The following is a 27435-nucleotide window of genomic DNA, read 5'->3' as shown; positions in this document are numbered from 1 at the left end:
CGGCCTGGCGGGGCGGGGACGCTGCGCGGCGGCGGCTGAGGCGCTCGCCGACTGGGGCCCTCCAGGCGGCGACGGCGGCTCTCGTAGGCGGTTCCGGTCGTGTATCAGCGGGCGGCGGCGGTTCATGGCGGCGACGGAGCTCAGAGGAGCGCTGGGCCCGGGCCCGGCCACCATGGCGGCCCCGGGCGGCGGCGGCGCCGGTCCCCCCGGGGTGGGAGGTGGAGGCGCCGGCGGCCGCGGAGACTCCGGGCCGGGCTCCGGGCTCGTGCCGGGCGCGGCGGCCTCGGTGGCGGCGAGCGGCCCGGGCCCTGGGGCCGGAGCCGTGGCGGCGGCGGGCCCGGCTCCCGCGCCGCCGGCGGGGGGCTCTGGCGGCTCGGGCGCCGGGGGCTCGGGCTCGGCTCGCGAGGGCTGGCTCTTCAAATGGACCAATTACATCAAAGGCTACCAGCGGCGGTGGTTCGTGCTGAGCAACGGGCTCCTCAGCTACTACAGGTAACTGCTTCCGGGGCGCGTCCCCCCGCCGGCCGCCACACAAGCCCACCCTCGCGAGAGTGGGCGCGCCGGGACGTACGGCGCCGCCCGCGTGCCCCGCCCTCGGTGCCCCCCGGCCCCCGGCCCCGCCAGTTGTCCCGGGAGCATCGCTTCTCCTCTTGAGTTGTGTCCCCAGCCGCGCCTCGGTGCCGTGAGGAGTCCGCAGGGAGGGCGCCGGTGTCGGTGCTTAGGGGGCAGAACCCGGGCACCGCTCCCGGGGAACTTGCTGTCAAGAGTCCCGAGGCTTGGTTTTCTGTGCCCCGGCTCCAGAATTCAGGGTTATCAGCGGCCCTTGACGTTCCCGCCGTTGCTCCCTCCACGTTCAGGCACAAGGACGCCACGCACAGGGTAGCCTCGGGGTCTGTCCCCAGGCCTTATCTCCTCCAGATTCGCCTCAGCTCTCGCCTTTGCACAGCCCACCACGGAGACGCGCCCTCCAGGGTTTCTGGTCGTTGCGTCCGCCCCCGCGCCCTCCCGAGGGGAGATCATTAAGTGTTCCAGCCGGGATTGCCGGGGGCCAGCCGGTTAGTTCGGTCCAAGTTTCCTCAAAAGAAGAGTCCACGTCTTTTGTTTGACTCCTGTTAGCTGCGCTTGTGTTGGGACGTTTAATACACGCTTGTGGTGACTCACAGTCTTGCCATAACATAGCATGCTTTTGGCTACGAGCATTACTATAGATAGATAGGTTGGGATACTGGATCTGGGGACAAGACAAACATTTCCTGAGTGCTAGACAGTTTGGACAGGTGTGTTATGTCCAGTATTTGACTCCCAACGGCAACCTGGAAGTTAGGAGATCTCCCACCTTACCAGTGAGGAAACGGAGACAGCGTGGGCAGCTTTCCCAAGGTCTTGAGTCAGGATTTGCAACTAGTTGTTTTCATACCAGCACAGCCTAAAACCCAGGTTAGTGTTACGTGAATCAGTCAGATAAAGAGAGAACTACTTGTCTACAGCAAGTTTATAGATAAGACACTCTGTGTGTGTTATACAAAATGTATAGAAGTCTTTAAGGAAGATTTTGTTTAATATAGTGGAAAATCTAAGTGAAGTCTTTTTATAAAGACCATTCTATTTGAGACCCGAAAGATTGTTGTTAAGACTGTATTTCTTGCCCTCTGCCAGGAGTCGCTTTGCCACTGGGACAGTTTGGGTGAAGGAATCTCTTTTCCCTCAACTTCATTGTCTTGACTCTTAAAGAATCTTGAAAGGAATTGAAGACTGGAGTTGGAGGTTGTGGAAGTAGGAGCACATTCTTACCTGGTCTCTAACACGGTAGAAAACGCCTTAGTGCAGCCTCACTGCTTAAGTGACATTAATCATGAACGTTTATGTGTATCATTTGAATTATTCAGAATTGATTTTCGTTTTTAATTTTCCGTTTTAATTATTCGTCCGGGACTATCAGTTTAAGGTTAAATCACAAATCTAAAGTTTTCGTTTGTTCCAGAGTTTTTCCCCTGCTCAAGTTCATATTTTCCTGTTACATTGACCATCATTGTAATGTGAACTGATTCATATCCTAGCCTGGCTTATAAGTCAGTATTAACACTGATTCCCCATTTTTTAATAGTTGTGTATCAGCTGAGAGCCTTAATGTGTGGTCATTTTTCCTCATGCAAGGTTTTAATCAGATCCACTTTCCAGCCCAGTTTTGTCTTTAATCAGTACCTGTCTTGGTCAATATTGATCTTGGTTGGACAGTAATAACGTATATGTTGTTATCTCTTAAGTACTTGTAACCACTTTTAATTTCTCTCCTACAAGAGCTAGTGGTACCTGTCTGACTACAGCTAGAACGCCTTCCCAAACATACCAAACCGTGTATTGGGAAATATGCCACGGGCCTGTCCTTGCCAGCCAAGACCGTTCCACCCACAAACCAACCAAGGAACAGCATTCGGAATTATCAAGTCTACACGCTACCCTCAAAATCACATTGAAGTCCTTTCTGTCAACCAGTTGGTATTCTTCCAAACTGGTTCTTTGGATCCCCATGTTCTTAGGGTTCATTTAGCCAAGTCATCTTGGCTCCTGCTTTTTATGCCTCCAAAACCATCTCCTGTATATGCCTTTTACAAAATACAGTTTTGTTTTTAACCAAGTGCTTCCTAAACCCATCCTCTGATGAACTGTCCTAATAGGCTTTGGCAAGCCTTCTTTTTACCTATCCTGTTCTTCGTTACATACAAAGTTACACAGCTGTCCTGTTACTTAAAACCACATGTAGAGTCCCAGCTCTCCCAGACACACAGTGACAAGCCCGTGGTGTTGGTTTTCTTGGCTAGCTTCTAGAGATGGAGCTACTATTTTGGCTGGCCTTTTCCGGGAAGAACACCACCTACTGTGGTGCCTGAAGAACTCCTCTTGCACCCTGAAAAGCATGTCTTTTGAAATACTTATGCACTAATCGTTTATAAGCAGAGGGGTATCTGCTCGAGCCCAAGAGCTCTAGAGTCAAGCCTGCCCGAACTTCCAGAGTCCTTTGGTATTTTTACAAGTACTGTAGACTGTATGATTCAGGAAACTTTTTTAGTTGATGGACATGACCTGAGCAGAGGAGATTCCTAGGAAGCGGCCTGTGGAAAAGCTCAGCGCATTTGAGGGATGTGGCAGAAGGTCCGAGTTGCACCTTTGGAGTAGAAAGTGAGGGTGAGCATAAAGTAACTGCAGCGCGGGGTGGGGGAGGGGACGAGGAGTCGAAAGAGCAGGGGTCACGTAACAGCATGGCAGGTGCAGGAGGTGGAAAATGGCCTGGTTTATTGAGACGCCGGCCCTCCCCACCGGCGATCCCAGGCTTCTAGTCTGTGCATCTGAGGAGGAAAAACCAGTTTCATGTGACAAACCGAACAATAGCCAAGCTGTCTTCCTAAGCACAGCAAACAGGCTTTCTCAAACCTACCCCAGTCTTGGTTTCTAGAGATGGAGCGAGTGTCATCGTTTCCGGCACGCAGGAATTTGGGATGTGCCAGGTGTGTTTGGCCGCTTGGCACTCGTGAAAGAGAGACGGCCCTGTTTTGCACGCTGGCAGTTGGCAAAGGACTTTGACCTCTTTCTGTTCCAAGTTGGTCAGGGAAAACTGCAGTCTCAACATACAGGTCCCCTGGGTAGGTCGGCGGGTGGCCGGGAAATGAGTGCAGGTCGCCCTGTACACTCGGCTGCGCTGGCAGCTCTGTTTCATGCCAAGTCTCTTGTAGCTTGTTGTCACCAAGCAGGGCTGTAAGGTTCAAGAGTTAGCCTATTAATAGAGCTGTCAGTCAGTAGCAATGAAGAAAATTTTTACACCCAGTCCTCTGAGAAGAGATTTGCTGAATTTCTCCTAGCTATTAATAGGGTGGCTTAGGAGTTCCCACCAATAGAGATCAGTGGACCTTAGGAAAGAATATATTCCTGAAAGATTATACCACCCCGTGCTCTTTTAATGAATATTCTTTCTTCACTGCCACGGACAGCTAGTGACTCCTCTTTCATATCATTTAAGCTGTAGTCAGTATTTAACGGCTTCCCTGGTGGCTCAGTGGTAAAGAATCTGCCTGCCAGTGTGGGAGATGCGGTTCGATCCCTGGGTTGGGATGATCCTCTGGAGAAGGGAATGGTAACCCACTCCAGTATTCTCACCTGGGGGATCATCCTGTGGACAGAAGAGCCTGGCGGCCTACAGCCCATGTGGTCGCAGAGAGTCAGATACCACTTAGCAGCTAAGCACACATGGAATATTTAATACTCTAAACATCTAAGTGTGCCTTACATGTCTGCAAGATGGTTTTAAGAGTGATATGACAGTTCTCACTGGGGCTGAGTTATAGTGGACTGGGGGAGTGGATTGTTCAATATTTGTAAAATGGAGTTATTCTTTTAACTTCTTTTTTTTTTTGGCCACACCACGTGGCATGTGGGATGTAACCCGTGCCCCCTGCCCTGGGAACACAGCGTCTTAACCGTTGGCCCGCCAGAGAACTCCTTCTTTCTCTTAGAGAATGAGATTATTATACAGAATTTGGTTGCATGAATTTATAAAGCACCCTTTGATAATTGTATCTTGCTAAATGAAAGGTAGCTCCTGACTGCAAAGGGGCCTGAGAGGACTCTGGGGGGTGATGGAAGTGTTCTCCATCTTGACTGTGGAGGTGGTTGCACAATTGCTTACATTTGTCCAAACTCACTAAATTGTACACTTAAAATTGCTGGGTTAATGCTGTCTGTAGTTCGCCTTCAGTGAAGCCTGTTTTCCCAAAGCTCAGGGTGAGGGGGAGAGCGGAGCAGTAAACTCCAACTCAGAACTCGCTCAGGCTCAGAAGGGGAGTCCCTGCTGATTGGCTTTCTAATTGGAGGGAGCCGTGCGAGGGGCGTATTGGAACTTGCTGCCTGCTGAGACTGCGGCATGTCTGAAAGGCTGGGACGCGGTTGCGTCCGCTCAGCTGTCTGGCTCGCTCTTGCAGGTCCAAGGCAGAGATGCGGCACACCTGCCGCGGCACCATCAACCTCGCCACGGCCAACATCACGGTGGAGGACTCCTGCAACTTCATCATCTCCAACGGGGGCGCGCAGACCTACCACCTGAAGGCGAGCTCGGAGGTGGAGCGGCAGCGCTGGGTCACGGCCCTGGAGCTGGCCAAGGCCAAGGCGGTGAAGATGCTGGCTGAGTCAGGTGGGGCGAGCCCCTGGGGACGCTCCGCTCCCCCGCACTCGCAGCTCTCCTTTGCCCCCACTGTCGTCTAATTACCAGCTGTCCGCTGGCTGCCCGGCAGGCAGAACCTCTCCTGGAGGGCTGGTTTTCAGCCGGGCAGTTCAGCCCCTCAGGGGACGTCTGGTGATGTCTGGAGACGGCTTGTTACCACTGAGGGGGGCAGTGTTCCTGACACGTGGGAGCAGAGGCCAGGGCTGCTGCTGAAGCTCCCACCAGTGTTCAGGAGAGCCCCCCGGCCACCCCTCCAGAGGCAGCTGGCCCCAAATGTCAGAGCGGTTGAGATTGGGAAACTCTTGTCTTAGAAGCATGGCAGTTAGCTTTTGCCTTTTAATGCTCACTGACTGCCTTAAAATCTTGAGAAAGGATGATTTATTGATAAATCAGTTTTTATTTATTGATTTTATTGATAAGCCAGATCAATTCATCAAAACCGATGAACTCACAGGTTGGCTCTGTCCTTACTGTTTCCTTTTCTCCTGACATCTTCTTACTTAACTGGTTGTTTACTTGAATTGAAACCAGCAGTCTCCGTAGACTGCCAAAGCATGATGTGTGAACCCCCTGGCAGTGGGCAGAGAGCCCTGATGGAGGGGTTGCTCTCACGGGTTGGGGCAGAGTAGCTCCAGCCGTCCCTCACCCCTGCCTGACACCTGGGTCGGGCGGCCGGAGCTGTTTCATGCCTGAGACACATGGGAAAAAATTACTTGTGATATTTTCTGTGAAAAATCTTTATTTTGCTACCATAGTGTCACTAAAAAGCACAGTCTGCTTATGTTTTGATTTTTCTTAAAGGAAAGTGGTAGTTTCATCATACTGAGCTTGTTTGCTTAGAGCTGACCGTGCTGCTCACCTGCTGACTTCTGTTCATCTCTTGTTCTTATCTCTTGTGGTTCCCCATGCTGTTTAATGTCTCTTAAGCAATGAAAGCCAAGTTTCCTGCTTTATAAATCTCTGCGTCACAGGTTATATTCTGACTCTGGCCCTGCCCCTCTGTCTAGCAGATATAGACAGGGCAGGTCTTTCCTCGTTTGTTTTGTTTTGATTTTAGTGCCGATTTTAGCTCCCCCAGAGGAAGTGACGTGGCTAGAAAAGAACTGTGCAGTTACACAGCGTTAAGGACAAACCTGCCAGTGAGAGGCAGGCACAGCCTCTCCGTGACTTGTTATTCAGGAGGCGTTTAACAGAAGGCCTTGCACGGCTTTCCATGCAGCGGTGGCTTCAGTGTCGGATGAATTCATCGTGAGGTTCCTGAGTCCTCCTGTAGGAAAGAGGAATTCATGTGCCCTTTGAGGATGAGTGTGGTTCACAGACGGCTGGGCTGCGACTCAGCCCAGGACATACAGGGGCCTGCCAGTCACCCAACAGATAATTGTGGGTTGGCATTCACAGTCAGATTGACTGTTTTGGGACCCTCACGCTATGGTTAAAGGCTCAATAATTCATTCCCAACCGTCAGAGCCATTTAGCTTCTCCACCCTGACCTCTCGTCACTAGTTCACAGACCTCAGTGTGCATCAGAATCACTCAGGCAGCTTTGCCAAGTACAGATTCCTGGACCTTGCCTCACACCAGCCGGATCAAAGCCTTTCTAGGTGTGGGGCCAGAGACTCCGCACCTTTAGGAAGAACCTCGGGTGGGCCCTGAGAGGGTTGGATGAGGGCGGTCCAAAGGTGCGGGCCTCCAGTTAGAAGGCAAGTAAGTACTAGGGATGGCGTGGACAGCACGTGACTGTGATGAGCTCTGCTGTGCCGTGTGTTTGAAAGTTGCCAAGAGAGCAGATCCTGAAAGTGTCATCGCAGGGAAAAGCCTTCCTTTTGTGTTTGTATGAGGTGACGGAGGTTAGTTACTTTAATCATTTCCCGATAGATGTATGTGCTGTGCACCTCAAACTTAAAACAGCATCGTACGTCAGTTACACCTTGATAAAACTAGAAAAGCGGGAGCAGGAGAAACGCCGATTGTTACCTGCCTCCGTGTCCGCCCTAGCGGGGCCGAGGACCGGTGCTGGAGAGCCCCCTGGCGGCGGTGAGCCCGGCTGGTCACGCCGCGGGTGGACCGGGAGAGTTCCGGCTCTCAGCCCTGGGCCTGGAGTCCCATCGCTCCCCTTCTCGCCCCACAGATGAGTCAGGAGACGAAGAGTCCGTTTCCCAGACCGACAAGACGGAGCTGCAGAACACGCTGCGGACCCTGTCCAGCAAGGTGGAGGACCTGAGTACCTGCAACGACCTGATCGCCAAGCATGGCACGGCACTGCAGCGCTCGCTCAGCGAGCTGGAGGCCCTGCGGCTGCCGGCCGAGAGCAGCGAGAAGATCAAGCAGGTCAACGAGCGTGCCACACTCTTCAGGATCACGTCCAACGCCATGATCAACGTGAGCGCCCTGCGGGAAAGGCCACGCCCCCCGCCCCCCCCCACATGCTGGAAGGCTGTAATTGGCCAAGTGTAGACCACAGGTCCTGCCTCCTTGTTCAGGGGATTTGAGTTTCAGTGTCTGTTGCGTGAAACTGAATAGGGTGGATGGATAGAATGACCCTCCACGCTGCCCTGCTCGAGCCATCAGGAGGGCGCTGCCCAGCCAGGCTTCTACCCCAGCAGGGCCTCTGATGGAAACGCCGAGTCCTTCACCTCTCGGGGTTGCGACTCTTTCTTTGTCTCTCTTTTCCTTTCACGCTTTCTTTGTTTTTCTTTCTTCCTCCCTTCCTCCTTATCTGTTTTTCTTAACTCTATCTGTTGGAACTGAAAGATCTTCATGGGTCCTTTCCACCTTTCTGTTCTTTGAGATTTCCGTTGGAGTCTGACCCCTGCTTTGCTAGTGCATGCTGGCCTGCAGTGTGGTAAGTGGGGGGCTGGGTCAGGTATTACTGAGAACCTTGGAATCTGGGTGAGTCTCACCTTTAGTCTTTGAGAGGTGAGAGAGCTCTAGGTGATAGAGCTTTCCTGGTGGCTCAGCTGGTAAAGAGTCTGCCTGCAATGCAGGAGACACGGGTTTGATCCCTGGGTCCGGAAGATCCCTGGAGAAGGAAATAGCAACCAACTCCAGTATTCTTGCCTGGAGAATCCCATGGACAGGAGCCTGGTGGGCTACAGCCCATGGGATTGCAAATAGTCAGACACAAGTGAGCAACTAATACTTCAGCACACTTCCAGGTGATGAGATGACATAATCAACCTTGGGCACTTTTTTTCAAAAGAAGGGACCAGAGCTTCTGTCCCCTTGTGACTTGTAGCTCGGGTGACTGTCATGGGTCTGTGGGATGCTTCGGCTGCTTGGAGGCAGGGCTCCAGGTAAACCCAAAGCGCCACTGGCCCTGGTGATGTGGGGCAGATACGGGGGGATAGGTATGGAATGAGTACACAGTCTGTAAACAGTGCCGCGCTTCCTCTGCTGGAGACCGACCCTCACCTGGCAGGTTGTGTTAGTCAGCTTCCAGGTAGGAACACGAGAGCATAGTTCTCAAGGCACGTGAGAATCTGTGAGAAAGGACTTACACGGTGGTGCTTTTGTTTCCTGTCTACTTAAATGGGAGGAACTTAACACTTCCTGATAGCTCAGCTGGTAAAGGATCTGCCTGCAATGCAGGAGACCCCGGTTTGATTCCTGGGTCGGGAAGATCCCCTGGAGAAGGGAAAGGCTTCCCACTCCAGTATTCTTGGGCTTCCCGTATGGCTCAGCTGGTAAAGAATCTGCCTGCAATTCAGGAAACCTGGGTTGGGAAGATCCCCTGGAGGAGGGCATTGCAACCCACTCCAGTGTCCTGGCCTGGAGAGCTCCATGGACTCAGCCCATGGGGTGGGAAAGACCTGGACACAACTAAGCTACTTTCACACTGCCTTCAGTAGGGCCAGATTTCTTCCCTGTTGAAGAAGTGATGATGAGGCTTCTGTTTAGAACTAGTTTAGTTCGTGCGGCTCTCAAGAGATCGAAAGTCTTTTCCTCTGACCAAGGGAAGTTTTACTTTCCTGCATTTAAAACCCCATAATAGAAGCTATTTTCGTGCCCTGTTCTGAAACACTGAACACTCTTCCGTGCTCTGACTCACACAGAGGCGAAGAGGGAAGCTGTTCTGTCCATTTAGGGGTTGGGGGCAGGTCAGCGCCTCCCAGCAGCACCAGTCCGCGTTCCACGCTCCAGCGCGGGCACCTTTGTCTCTGACGTCCGGTCCTGTGCTCTTTCCAGACTCTTCCACCTCTCGGTGCCTGCTTTTCTGGTCCTCCTGTGATCAGGAAAACTCATGAATTGTACAGGGCGTTTAATCAATAGTACATAAATGTAGTATGAAATAGAACAGCTTAGGAGACAAATGTCTGTTGCCTTTTATCCAAGTCTGCAGAAGGCAATGGCACCCCACTCCAGTAGTCTTGCCTGGAAAATCCCATGGACGGAGGAGCCTGGTGGACTGCAGTCCACGGGTTGCGAAGAGTCGGACACGACTGAGCAACTTCATTTTCACTTTTCACTTTGATGCATTGGAGAAGGAAATGGCAACCCACTCCAGTGTTCTTGCCTGGAGAATCCCAGGGATGGGGGAGCCTGGTGGGCTGCTGTCTATGGGGTCGGACAGAGTTGGACACGGCTGAAGTGACTTAGCAGCAGCAGCAGCTCCCATGACAATTTTTTTTCTACTATGATAAATATTTGCTACATAAAACACCTCTTGATTTAAAAATGTCTCATAAAACTGAAACTTTATCTTGAACTTTTTTCTTGAAAATATGCTTGTCTTTGTTCCTGGGGAGAATTCTTTTTCCCTGAGTTCTAGGTATCCAGAGCTTGTGTCCGCTCTCACTCCGTTCTCCAGAGCGCACTCTTTGCCCCTTCTGTAGCCGGTCACTGCTGGGAAGGCGTGTTTTCAATCCGTGTGTTGTTCCCTAGGGGACAGTGGCAAGGCCTGCGAAGCGCTGCGAGCACATCACGTCTCAAAACGGGCCGTGTCAGTGCAAGGGAGAGCGCGTGAGTTTCGCTCAGCTGCCCGCTTGCTTAGGATACAGCTTTTCTTGCTGCCAGAGCGAGTCTCTAAGCAGGCGAGTGAATTCGGCCCTGTGTTAGTGTATCCATTTTCTACTTCAGTGAACACGGTTGAGCACCTTCTGTGTTCTAGGCCCGGTGCTAGAGGATATGGCCGTGGTCCCTGCCCTCGGGGAGATTACTCTCTGTTTAGGGGCCGAGAGTTGAGCAGATGATTATGGAGTGTGCTGAGCGCCCCGACAGATGTGGGCACAGGCTGCTGTACTATAATCCTTGGGGGTGTCAAGCTCAGACCGGGAGGATTTGAGAAGGTAACACTTCAACTAAATGCTGGAAGACCTGAGAGAGTCTTCCTGTGAAAAAAAGGCACCCCTGATTCGGGGCCGAGGAGCCCAGTGGCCCCAGTTAACCGTCTCTATAGCTTGGGGTGCCTCCTTCCTCTGTGACTCCAGTTCCTTTTCTGTAAGTGGCGATGGTCCTGCTCTTGGGGTGTGGAAAGGCTTTCATGAGCTCATGGGTGTCGAGAGGTGGGCACAGTGCCCGGCATGCCGTCTCCTCTTGCTGACCAAGTTGTCGCTGGTCTTGGGATGCGGATGAGGGCGCGCATCCCTGGTGTGCATCACTGCCCAGCTGCCCAGCGTCTTCGGGGAGCCTCTCCGGTGGAGGAGGGAGCTGAGAGAAGGCTGAAGAGGCGCTCAGGTGGGCGGGGACACTGTGTGTGCAGATCCCACATGGGCTTGGCAGGGGTGGGTTAGGAGGGGATGAGACCGACTTTGGTGCAGGCGTAACTGTAGTCACGATCGCCTTGTTGAGTGATGACTCTGAGCCGGGTCTTGCTGAGAGCTTTCCCTGTTCCTGTTGATCGACGCTGTGAGAGTGCTGCGGTGGTCATTCTTGTTTCACAGATGAGGACGGCGAGGCGCTTCTCGGTTCAGTCAGTTGCTAAAGAGTCCAGTTAGACAGCGGGATAGAGCTGTGACGACCCAGGGTATGTTCTCCGTGCCGCCTCGAGTACAGAGTTTGGAAAGAAGTGTGAAGATCCCAGCAGTATCAAAGAACAGTCCGTAGGCTCTGATCGTTGGACTTGGGGAGGGAGGAAGACTCAGAATCCAGGAAGCCCCTTGCTTCTCTGCCAACGAGAAGATGCCTAGTCGGAAAGCGAGCCTGCTAATGTTGAGCTTACTTTGAGCTTTCTGGTAGGCAGTTGGGTAGTCTGATCTGCAGTTCCCTGAGCACAAAGCTGGAGTTCCTGACTCCATAGGCCTTAGTCCATAGATCAGGGTTGAAACCATGGCAGCAGATACTCTATTTACCTTTTAGTTTCTCTTTAACATTGTCTAGACTTTTAAGCTTCCATTGCTTCCTTTCTCCATTTATTTATTAAGCAAACTTTATGGACTCCCACTGTGTACAAAGCAGCCAAGTTAGGAGCTGGAGATAAGCATGTGAATAAGCTATAAATGGTATCTTCAAGTCACTCACGATCCATCTGGAGAGAAAGTCACGATCGGATGCTGTGGATGCTGAGAAATAGAAATATGTGCCAAGTGCTGCAGTAGCAGAGGAGAGCCTGGCTCCTTTGGGCTTGGGGGGCAAGGGGTGTCACGGAGAAGTAACTTTGCCATAGGTCTCAAAGAATAAGGAGCGCTTAGCCAAGTAGAGGAAGGGGGCGGAGGGCATCCTAGGCCGCGCGAACAGCACAGGCCCCGTCCGGCGGAGATCTGGCGGAGATCTGCGTGTCTGAGAAGGGTGCGCGGCCGGGGGCTCCGTGGCGGGGCGGGGCCGCCGGGGCCCTGTGCGTCCGCAGCCAGCCGTCCGGCCTGGGTCTGGAACCCACGCGGAGCCTGGGGCGGGACTGAGCGCGATCGGGTTTGTGTTCTGTCTCGAGGTCACATAGGCGTTGGCTTTTTGAGGTCTGTGGTTCTCTTAGGGACCGAGATAGAAACCAAGGAAGTTCCTCGTGTTCCGGGTGATGCGGATCAGGCTCAGGTGCCGTCGGCGTTGAGTTCCTCCGCGGGCGGCGGCTTGAGTGTGGTCAGGAATGGGTCGAAAGCCACACCCGGCGCCCCATGCCTTCTCTCCGCTCCGGGTCAGCCGGCCTCCTCTTGAGCAGCCCCCGGTCTGGGTTTGCTGCTCAGCAGGCACCCGTGTGGTCCTCGCGACCAGGAGAGTACTAAGCCACCGTGACAGCCACACTGGCGGTTTTCTGTGTCTTTCCTGCGTGGACCTTGGTTGTGTCACGGAGCTGGCTGTCCCCGACACTGCCGTGACAGGGAAGGCCGTTCACTGTGCTTCGCTGGCTCGGGCTCCCAGAGTGAGCTTACTCCGCGGGCGTCCAGAGGCAGGGGGGACTCTGACTGGTCGAGCTGAGGGGACCCACGAGCGCTTTGTCTCCATACAGGCCTGCAGAGATTTCCTCGTGCTGGCCCAGACCCACAGTAAGAAGTGGCAGAAGTCCCTGCAGTACGAGAGGGACCAGCGCATCCGCCTGGAGGAGACCCTGGAGCAGCTGGCAAAGCAGCACAACCACCTGGAGAGGGCCTTCCGGGGGGCCACGGTGCTGCCCGCAGGCGCGCCCGGCGCCGGCCCCGGCAAAGGTGGGGGGCCGGGGGGCTCGGGGGGGCGTCCGACCGGCCAGCAGCGCTGGCTCCAGCAAAGGTGGGGGGCTCCGGGGGCTTGGGGTGGGGGGCGTCTGACCGGCCAGCGGCGCCGGCTCTGGCAAAGGTGGGGGGCTGGGGGGCGGGGGGCGTCCGACCGGCCAGGGGCCTCGCAAGGCGGACAGAGCAGCCCCGGGTCTCACGCGAGCAGGGATTCAGCCCTGTGTGTCTCCTGCTGCCCTTGTTCCCGTGTGTGTGGTTCGTGTTTAGAAGGTCTGCCTGCCAGGTTTCAATAAATGTAGCAAAGTGAACGAACGCAGCTTGTCCCCCTCCCGGCAGATCAGTCCTGCTCTGGCAAAGGAGACCTGAGTGATGAAGACGACGAGAACGAGTTTTTTGATGCCCCTGAGATCATCACTGTGCCCGAGAACTTGGGCCACAAGTGAGTCCGGCTTGACTGCCCTCCCCTGGCCCAGCCATGAAAGGCAGGACGTGTTTCAGTGGGGATATCCTGGTTGTTGCCCAAGGCCTGGACTCTTTGCCCTAAGTACCTGGGAGAGCGTCTGTCTTTACGTGAGCAGCTTCTCCAGAGACGCTTATTCCTACGCACGCTTTTCTACCTGTCGTCTCTTGGCCACTCGTGAATAAGTTTGTGCAGTGTCCTTAGCGTTCTGCTCTGTGAAGACGTGGCGAGGACCACCGTCTAGTTCTGATCTTTATTCTCATCCCCGTTTCCCGCCCGTGTAGACGCACCGGCAGCAACATCAGCGGAGCCAGCAGTGACATCAGCCTCGATGAACAGGTACCTCACCTGGGGTGATGAGCAGGGGCGGAGTGAGTGTGTTCCCAGGGTGTGCTTGTAAAGCATGAAGAGGAACAGGAGACACTGACTTTTTGTTTTTTAGCATGGGGGAAGGGAGGCCTAGAAATCCTGGGTTTTCTGTTCTCTGCGGGTCCCTGAATGTCTTTGTGTTTACGCTTAGTACAAGCACCAGCTGGAGGAGACCAAGAAGGAGAAGCGGACGCGGATACCTTACAAGCCAAACTACAGCCTAAACCTGTGGAGCATCATGAAGAACTGCATCGGCAAAGAGCTCTCCAAGATCCCCATGCCGGTGAGGGTCTCACACGCCGGGGCCCCTCAGGCCCGGGGGTGCTGCCGGGACGGCCCTGCCCTCCCGCACGGCCGCCTGCAGCGTGACCCGTGTTATCCGTACCATCATAGACCATCGCCTAGGATCAGGGGCCTCGATTTCGGCTAGGTTCCTGGTATGCTTCCAGATCAGCGAGAATCAGATGCGTTGTTCAGAAGCAGTGATTTATGAGCAGATTCCTAGGCCAGATGTGCTGGGGCCGTGCAGAGATAAATTCAGCATCGTTTCCGTTTTCACGAACCGTGTAGTTCAAGAGACAGGCGCGAAGACAGAGGACATCGCTTTCTGTGACCGTCTGGTGGGCAGTGCTGCACGCACAGAGGCTTGGGGAGCGCAAAGCAGGGCAGTTGATTCCAGGCAGGAAGCCCGGGCCCATCTCCGGGGGAGGATGTCCCTGCCTCCCGTCAGGCCCACTTCCTGTCTGTCCAGAGTGCTTTAGAAGGGGATGGGTTTAGGATTGCAAACGTCCTGTCACCGCTTCCCTGGGAATCCTTTGCTCGCTGCTCCCTGCTCTGAGTGGAGCCCAGCTCCCTCGGGCCTTGCCCTCCCCCCAGGGAAGTGCAGGCAGTGTGCCCACGGGGGGAGCCACCTCAGGTCTGCACCGGCTCCTCCGTTTGCCCCCCGCGGCATCTGCCCATGCTACTCTCTCTGCCTGCACTTCCCTCAGCTCCCACCGCCCTCGCCACTCTGCTGTTACCCTGGCTGGTGCCTGTTCTTCAGGAGCTGACTGCAGAGCCCTGCGTCAGCCCCCTTCACTTAGGCGTCCCGTCAGGGCGAGCGGTCTCAGCCCTATGTTCCAGCAAGTGCCCCCGTTTATTTCTGGGCAGTGGGTTTCACTTCCTCTTTCATTCCCCGAATATTTACTGGCGGCCAAGCTGCCCGGGGCTGATTCAGTTAGGTATAGGTTCAGTTTAACGAGTCCAAAATATGTTGGTTTAGACCACGGGTCAGCGGACGGTGGCCTTGGGGCAAATCTCGCTGCCCTCTGCACAGCTCACAAGCCAGGCATCGTTTTCATATTTGTAAATGGTTGGAAAATGTCAAAAAGAGGCTAATATTTTGTTATCTGAAAATTATATACAGTTTAGATGTCAGTGTCCTGGCGGTTTTATTGGAACACAGTAAACGCTCATTCACGTACCGATTGTCTGTGGCTGCTGTCCTCCTAGAACAGCAGTACTGAGTAGGTGTGACAGAGGCCATATGGCCCTCACAGCCCAAATATTTACAGTCTGGCCTCTCACAGAAAAAGCTGGCCTGTAAATATGAGCTTCAGTCACCATCATGCTGGAGTCCAGAAGCAGGTGGTCGGGTTCTGGTCGATGCTCCTGCTGCTGTGACCAGGCTCACCCTGGCCCGTGGCCCTGCCCCGTGCTGCCCCGTGGCCTCAGTTCCTGGGTTCTGGGTGGCTGCTGCAGCCCTGGCCCTCAGGGGGAGAGGAGACGGCACGCCTGCCTTTTCGGGGTGCTTCCTGCAAATTGCGCGAACCATCCCCTTCAGTCTCTTTATTTACTCTGAGCTCAGTTACATGGCCTCAGCTAGCTGGAGATCACGACTTCTGTTTTTGGTGGTGTGGCTGATGTGAGAACTGGGGATTCCGCTGCCTGTGGACGAAGGGGAGAGTGGAGTGTGGGGGGCTGCAGGTTCTGCCCGCGCGCCGTCCGGAGACAGAGGCTCCTGGCCGCTCAGGGCCTATGGAGCAGTGAGTGGTTCCGCCTCCCGTGGACAGCGCTCTGCCCAGACCATCTTACCAGCCTTCATACCCCTGATGCATAGCAGGGCCTGGCACGTGTATATCATTCAGCAAATGTGAGTCTTGGAAAACAAATAGATTTGTCTGTAAGCGTGTAGGACTTTTGGTAGAAAAAGACTCCTCTGCAGACCAGAAGGGCCATGAGTAGGCACGGTGCAGAGAAACATAAAAGAATTGGTTCACAGGGTGGGGCGGGGGTCTTGAAAAGAAGCCCCACTTTTTTAGCCCAGCGCCCTAAGGAAGTGGTAGGAAAGGGGGCTGGAAAGGCCAGTCATCGCCGTGGAAGTTCATTTCCTGCTCAGAGGAGCATCCACGTCCAGGTGGCCCCCGTCCACCTCGGTTCCTGCTGGTGCTGCTGCAGCCTGGCCCTCACCCCTCACCTGCCTGTGCCGAGTCACAGGAGCTGAGCCCCTGGGCGGTTTCTTCCTCGTCTGTGGGCTGTGCCGGCCCCGGATGCCCCGGGCGAGGCCCTAGAAGGCGTCTGGAGTGGGCGGGAGGAGGGAGCCACCCCAGGGTGCTCCCCGCGGCTGCGTCCTCCTGGGCCACGCTCCCGCTGGACGGGCCCAGAGGCCTCAGGTCCTGCACGGGCCCCTGCCTCTGTGTGCAGTGACCCCGTGCGTCCCTCGGTCCCTGCAGCCTGCCGAGGGCTTCCTGCTGCTGTCTCTGGGCTGTCTCTTACGCTGCCCTGCCCTCCATCAACCGTGTCGCTAATGCCCGCTCCCTTCCACTTCGAAGTCTCAGATTTCTCTGTCCCCCGTGAGGCCTCTGAGTGGTAAAAAAGACCAGGAGGGAAAGCCTGCCTGCTCTCGGGGACGCTGTGGGTCCTGGCATAGCTCTCGGGGGCAGAGCCGTGCGTGTGATGAGTGGTGATGACCTGAGGATGTGCCGTCCCCGCCCCACTTTGCCCAAAACGTATGGAAGTGTGACTGCACGTCGGCTGCAGCTCAGCCCCTGAGAGGTTTTGTCTGCGTAGTTAATCAGTGCTCGCTTTTGAAAGACCTGGAGGCTTCACGCTCTGCCCGTCCGCTTTCCCTCCGTGTGCACTTTTCTCATCACACCGCTCTCCTCTCCGTGGACAAGGTGGCGCTGGAGTGTGGTACTTGAAGACTTTTAGTTGAGGCATGGTAGATCGTCCTTCCCCATTGGGAAAGTTTCACAGAAAAATGCTTGGTTTATTTTTTGGGAAAAAACAGGCCCTTTTAAAAAATATATAAATGCATAGAAAAAATATGAAACTATTAAGGATAGTTATACTTGGGTGATGGTATTTCAAGTAGATTTTTTTTTCCTTTAAACTTTGTTTCTCTAAGTGTCATAGTGGAAATTACAAGATATTTCGTAATTGGCAGGACAGTAAATATTAGGGTAGTATGTGACTCACAGAGAGTGGCGGGCAGAAGGTTGGATAAAAGTGCAGAAAAAGACAGGAAAAGAGGTGGGAGTCTAGGAAGAAAAGTGTCACTGTTGCTTGTTTCAGTAACCAAAACGGTGCTTTCGGTCAGCTTCATCCAGTACAAAGGGCGTTTTTTCCTTCCTTCTTCTCTTCTCTGGACTCAGAACTTGAGCTGCTGGTTTTCAGGCTTGTTTAGCTGTGCTGCTGACTAAACAGCGTTATGGGCTAACCTGGGAACCTAACCTCTTTTGATAATAAGTTTTTAAATAGAAAGTCATGATATGTTCCAAACAGTCAACCTAGAAGCTGACTCTTTGGGGTGGGGAGAACAAAGTCTCTTCTGCTCACTTCTCTGCCCCCAGTGGGTTGTGTAGGGCCTGGCACCCATGAATCTGTGGCGTGCGTGGACACCTTCTCCCGAGAGAGGCACACACAGACACACGCTCGCTTCATCCTGTAGTCTAGTGTCCTCAAGTTGGCTCTTAAACGTGAAGACAGGAGCACGCAGAGCCCTTTCCCTGCCCCTGGTGTGAACACTCCCGGTCCAGAAATGCAGCTGTGCAGCCTGAGAGAAGGCAGCACCTGGCCTGACGGGGCACTGAATTGAGTCCAGTGATGGCCAGGTGTGGAGCGGAAGCTGGCCCCTGTAGCGTGCTCCCCGTCAGGACTGCCTGCTCCTGGACTCCGCTAGCTTTCCTCTCCTCCTCAGAAGGGTTACATGCCCAGCCTCCTGTCTGGGTGTCCCTGTGCTCACGTCCTTCCCCTTTCATTGACTCATTTGATGCCTGTTTTATGAGTCTCCCGGGGCCAGGCGTCCGGGGCTCTTGGATATGCAGTGCTGAACAAAAGAGGCATGGTTCCCATCTCAGCTTTCAGCTAGCAAATCAGTGCAGGTGGAGATTGCCCAGTGCCAGACGCGAGCAGCTCACCATGGAGAACAGGCGTTCTTTGGCGTAGAGCGTCCCCATGGAGCAGAGGCTGCTCTCCCCAGGGATCTGCTTTATCGTCTTGACGTCTCAGTGTGTGTCTCCACCTGCGGAGAAAGAAAAGAAGAAATGGTGTGGTGTGGCTGTGCAGGCAAGGCGTTTACATCTGCTCTTTTCCTGACAGGTGAACTTTAACGAGCCCTTGTCCATGCTTCAGCGCCTCACTGAAGACCTGGAGTACCACGAGCTGTTGGACCGGGCCGCCACGTGCGAGAACTCTCTAGAACAGCTCTGTTATGTTGCAGCTTTCACCGTGTCCTCCTACTCCACCACTGTCTTCCGCACCAGCAAGCCGTTCAACCCACTCCTCGGGGAGACCTTTGAGCTGGACCGGTTAGAGGAGAATGGCTACCGATCCCTCTGTGAGCAGGTGAAGGAGCCTCAGGACTGTAGCACGCTTCCTGTTGCAGGAAGGGGGGGTTCGGGGGGTTGCTCCCCAACCTGGGTGTTAGTATTTGCAGAAATTCCAAGCCCCGTCACCCCAGACTGCCTTCCTTTCCTTCAGGACTTCAGCCCTGGAGGCCCCGGTGTTCACCTCCTGCTGTGGGCGTGCGACGTCCAGCGGGAATCTGGGGCGTGACTAGGCAGCATCTCCTCTCCTGACTGCCTGTTCATTTGCGCTCCCGGTCTCTTCCAGGTGAGCCACCATCCCCCTGCGGCTGCACACCATGCCGAGTCCAGAAACGGCTGGACGCTGCGGCAGGAGATCAAGATTACCAGCAAGTTTCGCGGCAAATACCTCTCCATTATGCCCCTCGGTAAGGCCGGCGCCTGGGTCAGGATTGGTGCTCCGGGAAGGAAAGCCGTTCTGGTGGAACGGAGGAGGTCGTTGGTTCCGGGGTGAATGAGGGCTGAGAGACTCTGTAGGGACACTCAGTCACAGGTTCTCTGTCTTCTTAGCTTACGTCTAATGCGTCTTTATTTGGGGGCTTCCCTGGTGGCTCAGATGGTGAAGAAACCGCCGGCAGCGCAGGGGAAGCAGGTTTGATCCTTGGGCCGGAAGATCTCCTGGAGAAGGAATGGCGGCCCACTCCAGTGTTCCTGCCGGAGGATCCCATGGGCTGAGAAGTCCATCGGGCCATAGGGAGTCGGACAGGACTGAGCGGCTAACGCTTTGACACTTCCTTTTACTTTTAAGTACTATTTTAGGATATACATTTCAGCTTGCATTTTAAAAATTCTGTCCTTAAACTGGTGGTGTTGCCTCTCATTCCCTAGCAGGCAGTTTCTCTCCATAGATCAGAACTCCTATAACTGCAAGGTTATATAGGTTTCCTGGTAGCCCCTCCCCCGCTCCACCAGAGGGGTTAGGTATCATTTATGTAACAGCTAAACTCCAGGTAAGGTGAAACTTTGTTTTAAAAGATCTTATTGGATTACAAGTTAATTCTGCACCAAGACCTAAAAGATCCGGCCTGGGAATAGGAATCCTAGTATGCCGCGTTAGCATGTCTGGTTATTCAGAAAGTGTAGCAGGCTCTTGAATAACCTGAAGTTCAGCGAGAGGAGCCACGTTTGACCCTGTACGTGTTGAAGAGCGAGGGCTGGTCTGCAGGAAAAGAAACCCAGAGCAGATGTAGAGACCAAGTAGCCTGGAGACGGCTGGCAGTAGGCGCCTGAGCTCGTCTTTCAGGAGGCAGAGCTGCAGGGCTGGGCTGTTGCAGGACAGCTTTCTGCTGGCTCCACCCGCTTTCCCTCAGAAAACACACAGTGTAGCAGGCACAGTGCAAACTGGATGTGAGGAAAAAACCCAAGGATGTTGGAAGTGAAACTGAAGTGTTAACTTTATTGCTTCATGGTTAATATGCAAGAAATTGAACGAAGAGTTGACATAGTGACAGGAACCTGAGTACAGAGTATAAAGAGGGGTTTCCGGACGTTAGCCCTGAGGATGGCTGCACTTAATATTTTTCATCCGTGACTTGGAAGGAGAACTGTGCAGTGTCATTTTCACATGTTCAGGGATGTTCACCTCTCAGAGGGTAAATTGTTAAGCGATAGACGTCACTGGTGAAAGAAGTACAGACAGGGTTATAAACGAGGCAGACAGAAGTCTGAGTCTTCTTGTAAAGTAGACTGAAAAGGTTAGAGTTCTTGCAATCTGGAAAAAAGAACGCTTCTAGGAAATGTAATTGATGTTTGCAAAATCATGAAGACTGTGGTAGAGGATAAATACGAGTCTACTCATCCACTCACTTTGGAATTGAGTGGCAGCTTGCAGTTTAAAGAGGTACACTTAAATAAGACTCTTCTTTCACAGCTTGGAGTTCTCAAGCCTGAGGAGAGTCACAGCCTGAGACTGAACGGAGCCAGTGCTCAGCTTGTTGGTCTCTGTGGCAGTGACTGCTGGGCTCCACGTACCTTGAATTTGCTCCAGCGGCACTTGGGTCAAAAAATCCTCCTTTTGTATTTTATCCATTTTTCCAGTTTCTACTTTTTGCTTAGAGCGATTAATCCATCTGTATTTATTGATTAGGTAGGGTTTACATCTGCTGTTTTGGTATTTTGTTTCTGTAGATCTTACGTCTTTTTTGTTCCTCTGTTTGTCCATTACTTCCTTCTTTGTATTAAATAGGATTTTTCCAGTTTACCATTTTAATTCCCTGGTTATTTCTTTTACTGTGGTTTTTAAAGATATTTTTGCTGTGGTTACCCTGGTATTAAAACCTTCTAATAACCTAGTTCAGATTAATACAGCGGAGTTTCTACAGTATAGGAAAACTTTGCCCTTGTATGGCTCCGTTACCTTCTCCCTCCTTCGTGCTTTTATTGTCATACAAACCATTTCTGTACATTGTAATTCCATCAACATTGTTTTATAACTGTTGCTTTACATAATTGTCTTTTAATGGTGGCTCAGATGATGAAGAATTTGCCTGTAATGCGGGAGACCCAGGTTCGATCCCTGGGTTGGGAAGATCCTCTGGAGAAGGGAATAGCTACCCACTCCAGTATTCCTGCCTGGAGAATTCCATGGACAGAGGAGGCTGGCGGGTGACAGTCCATGGGGTTGCAAAGACTCATACACGACTGAGTGACTCAGCACTTACTGGTCTCTTAATTTCTTGAGGTAGATTTAAGTTTCTGTCTCGTGTCTTTTCATTTCAGCCTGAAGGACTTCCTTGAGTGTTTCTTCAAGATGAGATCTGCTAACGATGCATTCTTTTGGCTTTGTTTTCTGGGAATGTCTTGCATTCTCCTGTGTTTGTGAAGGATGGTTTTGCTGGACAGGGCCTTCAGCCTCTCGGCTGTGTCCTGCTGCTGCCTCTGCCCCGTGGCTCTTCGGCTGCTCGCTCGCTCGCGCTGCGGCCACTCCTCTGTTCCTTGAGGGCATGGACGATTCTCTTTGACTCTTTCTCATTTGATTATGGTGGGTTTGTACCTGGTACTCTTTGAGTTGATCCTGCTTGGCATTCAGTGGACTTCTCGGATGTGTAGATGAGTGTTTTTTGTCAAACTTGGGGAATTTTGGGCCATTATTTCTTCAAGTGCTCCAACTGTTATCACCACTTCTGGCAGCTGTTGTGTTAAATAATTGCCTCTGATTGTTTTGATACTTGTCCCAGGAAAGAAGCTTTTTGAGGTGAGCTGGTGCTGAATCAGATCCAGTAAAGATCAGCCCTGTGAGTGGGACTTAACAGGGGACTACCAGACAGGTCAGATAATGACAGTACTTTGGAGCTGGGTTCTGGGGGGCTTCATGCCGCTCTACCCGCTCCAGTGTTTGCTGGCCTGCTAGCTGGTCTTCCTGGTTATCATGACGGTGAGGCTGCCGGTTTCCAAGGCTTCTGCTGAGCTGGGGAGAGGGTCGTAGGACAAGTTACAATGCCACACAGCTCATTTTGCTGCTGAGATTCAGCCCTTTTTCTTGAATAAATGCTTCTTGGATTACTGTAAGTCTTTGGTTAATTTCCAGAGTTACAAAGAAGTTGATTCAGATCACTTTTGCTGTCCAGGGGCCCAGCTGAGGCACCTCACTGGCAGACACCTCCAGGGCCCTCACGAGTAACAGAGACACTATCACTTGGGAAATTGCAAGGGTTTCAATGTTGGACAAAGACCAGACAAATTCTTTATTATACGACACAGGCTTACACAGCTAACGAGTGGTGGAGCCAGTGAACCAGTTCTGTCTGATTCTAGAGCCCTTGGTCTATCCACTACTCCTCTTTGTTTTTATTTTTTTATCTATTAAGGCTCAAAGGTAGGGACCCCCTAATGGTCCAGTGGCTGAAACTCGGCTTTCCAGTGCACTGGGTACGGCTTCAGTCCTGGTCTGGCAGCTACGATCCCACATGCCTCGAGGCCAAAAGACCAGCATGTAAAGCAGAAGCGGTTTTGTAAAAGATGCAGTAAAGACTTTTAAAAAAAATGCTAAAGGCTTATTTTTTTTAAAGGCCCATATACGGACCGGTGACTTGCCTAAAGTCACACAGCTAGTGACTCACAATGGGGCTTGTCCTCAGTACTGATCACCAACGTGCTCTTTGCCACAAGGCAATTTTTTTTTCATGTTGGGATAGATTTGACCTGTTCTTGTTAATTTTGCTGCTAGTATGGCAGGCCCAGTTAGTGAAGACTGGGGTTTTGCTTCATTTTTATTTCTGTTGTTGCAGAATACTATTTGTCAGTTAAGTTGTACCAGTTGTTAGTGTTCATCATTGTTAATTATATTTTATTCATATTGAACAAGTTTAAAAATCTAGTGAAAGATTCAGTACTTTCAACATTTGTAAAGATTATAAGTCCTTTCTGATGTACTGTTTTCTTTTTAAAAGTAAGAAATATTGATAGAATAAAATCAGCCCATCATTATTTCCAGCCAGCACGGGGCTGCTTTTCTGGCGTTGGGCTTAATGTGTGCCGCGCTCTGCTTCTAGGGAGCATCCACTGTATTTTCCATGCGACTGGGCACCACTACACTTGGAAGAAAGTGACCACAACGGTGCACAACATCATCGTGGGCAAACTGTGGATTGACCAGGTGAGCAAGGGGCCTCTGCGTGCTTCTGAAGCCCAGAAGCGCCCTCGTGTCCATCTCTGCAGGGTTTAGGGCGCGGGACCTGGACCCAGACTGCTGCTCCTGCTCTGTCTGTTACCGAAGGGCTTCCTCTCCGGCAGCAGCCACACTCCCAGCTGCTGACGTGCTGTACCCCAAATGACCACCTGTAAATGACCAGGTCACCGCATTCATTCGGTGACTGCTCTCCTAGGACTGGGTTAGGCACCAGGAAGGCTCCAAGAAAGTAGTAAGCTCGGCTCCCAGCCTCCGTCATGTGATTACACATCAGACATTTATTGCCGGGTGGAGCGCAGGGTCTCTGGGGTACCAAGTCAGATGGGGCATTGTCCCTCAAGAGTTATTTCATCATTGGAGACTTTTGACAAATATGTGTAGGATGAAAAGTATTTGACAAAATGACCCACATAAGAGGTGTACTAAGATAATATCTAATTAATTATCAATTTGCTCTTAAGACAATGGTTGCAGTAAACTTAGGAAAAAAGAGGGAATATTGTCCGAGCAGTGGGAGAGGCTTCACAGTAGGTATGGGAATGAAGCTGAGTCTTCAAGAGTGGATTGGGGTTCACAAGATAGAAAGGAGGAGAGAATGAAATGAATAAAATACAGAAAGCCCCACCGCGTGTAGTCTTGAGACTGTGAGTAGAATCCTTTGATTTAAGCACAGAGTTCATGAAGACTGAGTGGAGGACTGGTTTGGGAAGGTAGATTATTATGTGAATGTCAGTGTGTGTGCTGAAGGTTGGATTACGCCACCTAACTTGGCACACAGTTTTTTTTTTTTTTAAGTCATTTGGCCTTGATTCCAACCAGGAATACCAAGATGATAAAAGCATTTCACAGCATCTCAAGAATGACTGAGACTTGAATCTTAAGTGTACAAGCTCTAGAACGTAAGACTGAAAAGAACAAAATTATGAGGCGTGGGGCTTAGCGTATATCCAAGTCATTCAGTCTTAATAAAACAATCCATGGTTCTTTTCTTTTCATAGTCTGGTGAAATTGACATTGTGAATCACAAGACGGGAGACAAGTGCAATCTCAAATTTGTTCCTTATAGCTACTTCTCTCGGGACGTAGCGAGAAAGGTAAGAGAAGTTGGAATTAAAGTGTTTTTCACCGAGTGTATGTCCCGTAGAAAGTCTGTTCCTTTGGAGCTGGCACAGACGGGTGTGTGTGTGTTCAAAAAAAAGGAGCGGTAAAGGAGAACCTCAGCAAAAGACAGTTAGAAAGTAAAAGTCAAGAGCAGTGAGAGATTAGAATTGGCCCAGTGGTGAGGGGGCTTTCACTGCCGTGGGCCCAGGTTTGATCCCTGGTCAGGGAACTAAGATCCTGCAAACTGAGCAAAGGTGGCAAACAAACAAACAACAGAACCACGAGAGACTGAGAATGGGGGACGCTGCGGCAGGACCGAGGGGAGGGCTGCAGGGAGCAGGCACGGCAGCGAGGCCCCTGTGAAGTCAAGCCAGGCGTCCGTCACCACCGCGGCGGAACTGTGCCGGGGATTGTGTTGGGAGAGTGAAGAGGTCCGTCTGTGGTCTCTGATTTCTGAGAAGAACACAACGTAATCCCCAGTATGGTCAGACCCTTCTGCATACATCGTAGGACAAAAACCGCTGTACCACCGAATGGTGACGAAGCTCCCATTCATGACGCTGTTCCTTTGAGCAGTTCAGGCACACGCTCCCGGAGTAAGTCAAGCGGTCCCCGGAGTCTGTGCAGCAGGGTGCGAGCAGCATATGCCCCAGGGCCAGGGCGTCCGGGGCGCGGCCTCTGTGCAGCCCTCCCGAGCCTGCTCTCCACCCCTAGGTGACGGGGGAGGTGACCGATGCCTCGGGGAGAGTTCACTTCGCGCTGCTGGGCACGTGGGATGAGAAAATGGACTGCTTCAAAGTGCACCCGGTCCCCGGGGAGAACGGGGGTGACGCCCGGCAGCGCGGCCACGACGCGGAGGAGAGCAGGGTGCTGCTCTGGAAGCGGAACCCTTTACCGTGAGTATCTCGCCGGCCCCTCCCCTGCCCTCCGGCTTCAGTCTGCGCGGACCAGCGCCATGGTGGACGCCTGCAGAGGACCCCAAGGCGGCCCTGTGGGGTGGGGTTGTCGCCTGCTTTGTCCCAGGAGAGTTCAAACGACTCAGACCACACCTGCCAAAAAATAATTTGGTGTCTCCTAAAGGTCCTTTGGTGGACAAGGAAATGGCAACTCAGTCCAGTGTTTTCTTGCCTGGGAAATCCCGTGGACAGGGGAGCCTGGCAGGCTGCAGTCCATGGGGTCACAGAGTCAGACACGACTTGGCAACTGAGCATGCACACACCCAGAGGTCCTTCAGATTGTGATTCAGAAGAATATTTTTCTGTAATTTAGAGCAAAACTGTTCAGAAACGGCCAAGGAATAAAGATGCCTACCACCTGTGGCCTAAAGGCTTATGGCAATATGATGGTTCCTGAGATAATGTCCAGGACGTTGGAAATAATTAAGACGGAGACCGTTTGTCTGCTGTCATCATTTAATATGTTTAGTCCTTAGTGATAGCCAAGGTTATCCCAGAAAGTGGTGAAAAAAAAGCAAAAGGAAACAGGCTTGAGGTTTTATTTAGTAGAATGTTTCAGTCTTCCTAATTTAAACTGAGCATAACCCACACCCAGAAAACAATCCAGCTAGGGGGCCCTGGGAGGGGAGGGGATGGTCCCGCCCGGTCTCAGTTAGGCGCGCCGACAGGCTCTGTGGACACCTGGGGCTGTATCCCTGGGGCGAGCTCAGCTGTGCTCTGGCTCACGGGGCTCTGGGCTCTGGCGTTGCCCTTCCCTTCCTGACCCCTGCCCTGCAGGAAGAACGCGGAGAACATGTACTACTTCTCCGAGCTGGCTCTGACCCTCAACGCCTGGGAGGCCGGCACTGCGCCCACCGACAGCCGGCTGCGGCCCGACCAGAGGCTGATGGAGAACGGGCGCTGGGACGAGGCGAACGCGGAGAAACAGCGCCTGGAGGAGAAGCAGCGGCTTGCAAGGAAGAGGCGCGAGGCCGAGGCCGTGAGGGCCACGGAGGACGGTAAGGGCGCCCCGCCGCGTGTCCGCGCCCCGGTTGAGGGAGGCGCCCGCGGCCCTGATCCCGCCTCCCCGCCTCCTGCCCGACAGGCGCGGCCCACGACCCCTACAAGGCGCTGTGGTTCGAGCGCAGGAAGGACCCGGTGACCCGGGAGCTGACGCACATCTACCGGGGCGGCTACTGGGAGTGCAAGGAGCGGCAGGACTGGGACTCGTGCCCCGACATCTTCTGAAGGAGCCGCCGGGGAGGAGGAGCCCGCGGACTGCTGCCGGGCCGCCGCCGAGCTCGTCTGTCTTAACCAATCACTTCTTGTTCCGAATCAGTCACCAGAAGCAGACCCCGTTGGTGGTGATTGGCTGGTTGCCTTAGCTGATTGACCCTGAAATCAACATTCTGACCCCCGCGTGCGTGTCGGGGAGGCGCCCCCCACGTCCCCGGAGTCGGGGGGGCCCACTCGCCCCCGCGAGATGCTGGCCCTCACCCCCCGGAGCAGCCACTCAGCCAGGCCCGCGGAGCACGCTGCTGCGGGGCGCCCGGCGCTGTGCAGTGGGAGCTGATCCTAGAGGTTCCCTCAAAAAAGAAGCACGCTCAGACTTGGCGACGGACCGTGGCGAGCGCCGTGGTGGAGCCGAGGTGCGGCCCAGGAGACGCCCGGGGTCGCACGACCCGCAAGAGGTTCGTCTGCAGGACCCGCACGCGCAGAGGCCATGCTTGGAAGGAAGTGACTTCGCTCGTTGGCACAGCCCGCTGCTCTTCTCCGCCTTCCCTGACGGCCGGGCGCAGAAGGGTCGCCTTGTCCTCACGGGGAGCTTTACGGACTCGCTCAGGCAGAGAGCTTCGGAGAACCCGGAGCACGAGGCCGCGTGGACACGGCTGGCCGCCGCGCCCTCCCGCCCCCTCACCCCACCGTCCCCGCCGCCTTCTCCTCTGTTCTCCTGGCTGCTCACTCTCTCTTTCTGTCTTTCTGTCTGTCTCCGGGCACAGTACCCGCTTAGGTTTGTGCCCCGAGGGACAAAGCATTACCTGCCCCGTTCTGACAGACTTCAGAATCCGAAGGAAGGCGTTTATCCCGAGTGAGTTTTCACCATCTCTCAGAGCCCACGGACTGAAGCCACTGCTGGAATAATGTGTTAATATCTGTATATTATATATATGTAGAGAAAAGGCCGAATTTTCTGTTTGATTTCCCTCCCTCCCGTTAAGACTCTTGCTCTCGGATCTCACTTGTCTCCCCGGACTCTCGGTCACCCGGCAGGGTCTGTGTCCGCGGGTCGCATCCTGGGCGCCCACTGCAGTCTCA

General features: G+C 53.3%; 1 protein-coding gene across 1 annotated transcript; it reads left to right on the top strand.

Moving 5' to 3' along the window:
* The first annotated feature begins 17 nt into the window (after positions 1-17).
* On the top strand, positions 18-27299 carry OSBP (oxysterol binding protein). Its single transcript, XM_019975139.2, has 14 exons — positions 18-492; positions 4971-5179; positions 7338-7588; positions 12585-12780; positions 13120-13222; positions 13528-13582; positions 13764-13895; positions 18191-18436; positions 18704-18824; positions 22947-23050; positions 24082-24177; positions 24899-25080; positions 25918-26138; positions 26225-27299. Exons 1-14 carry the CDS (start codon positions 125-127, stop codon positions 26365-26367), a joined length of 2427 nt encoding a protein of 808 aa, XP_019830698.2. The 5' UTR covers positions 18-124; the 3' UTR covers positions 26368-27299.
* The last annotated feature ends 136 nt before the right edge of the window (positions 27300-27435 follow it).

The sequence above is a fragment of the Bos indicus genome, chromosome 15 (genome assembly GCF_029378745.1).
Source record: "Bos indicus isolate NIAB-ARS_2022 breed Sahiwal x Tharparkar chromosome 15, NIAB-ARS_B.indTharparkar_mat_pri_1.0, whole genome shotgun sequence".
Classification (NCBI taxonomy): domain Eukaryota; kingdom Metazoa; phylum Chordata; class Mammalia; order Artiodactyla; family Bovidae; genus Bos; species Bos indicus.
This window is presented reverse-complemented; position numbering and strand designations above follow the sequence as displayed.

Bases quoted from the DNA above. Each gene is read 5' to 3' on its own strand.
- OSBP (XM_019975139.2), top strand. From the start codon at position 125: ATGGCGGCGACGGAGCTCAGAGGAGCGCTGGGCCCGGGCCCGGCCACC. The intron at 7,589-12,584 runs GTGAGCGCCCTG...GTCTCCATACAG, and splicing joins CGTCCAACGCCATGATCAAC to GCCTGCAGAGATTTCCTCGT. The intron at 26,139-26,224 runs GTAAGGGCGCCC...CCTGCCCGACAG, and splicing joins CGTGAGGGCCACGGAGGACG to GCGCGGCCCACGACCCCTAC.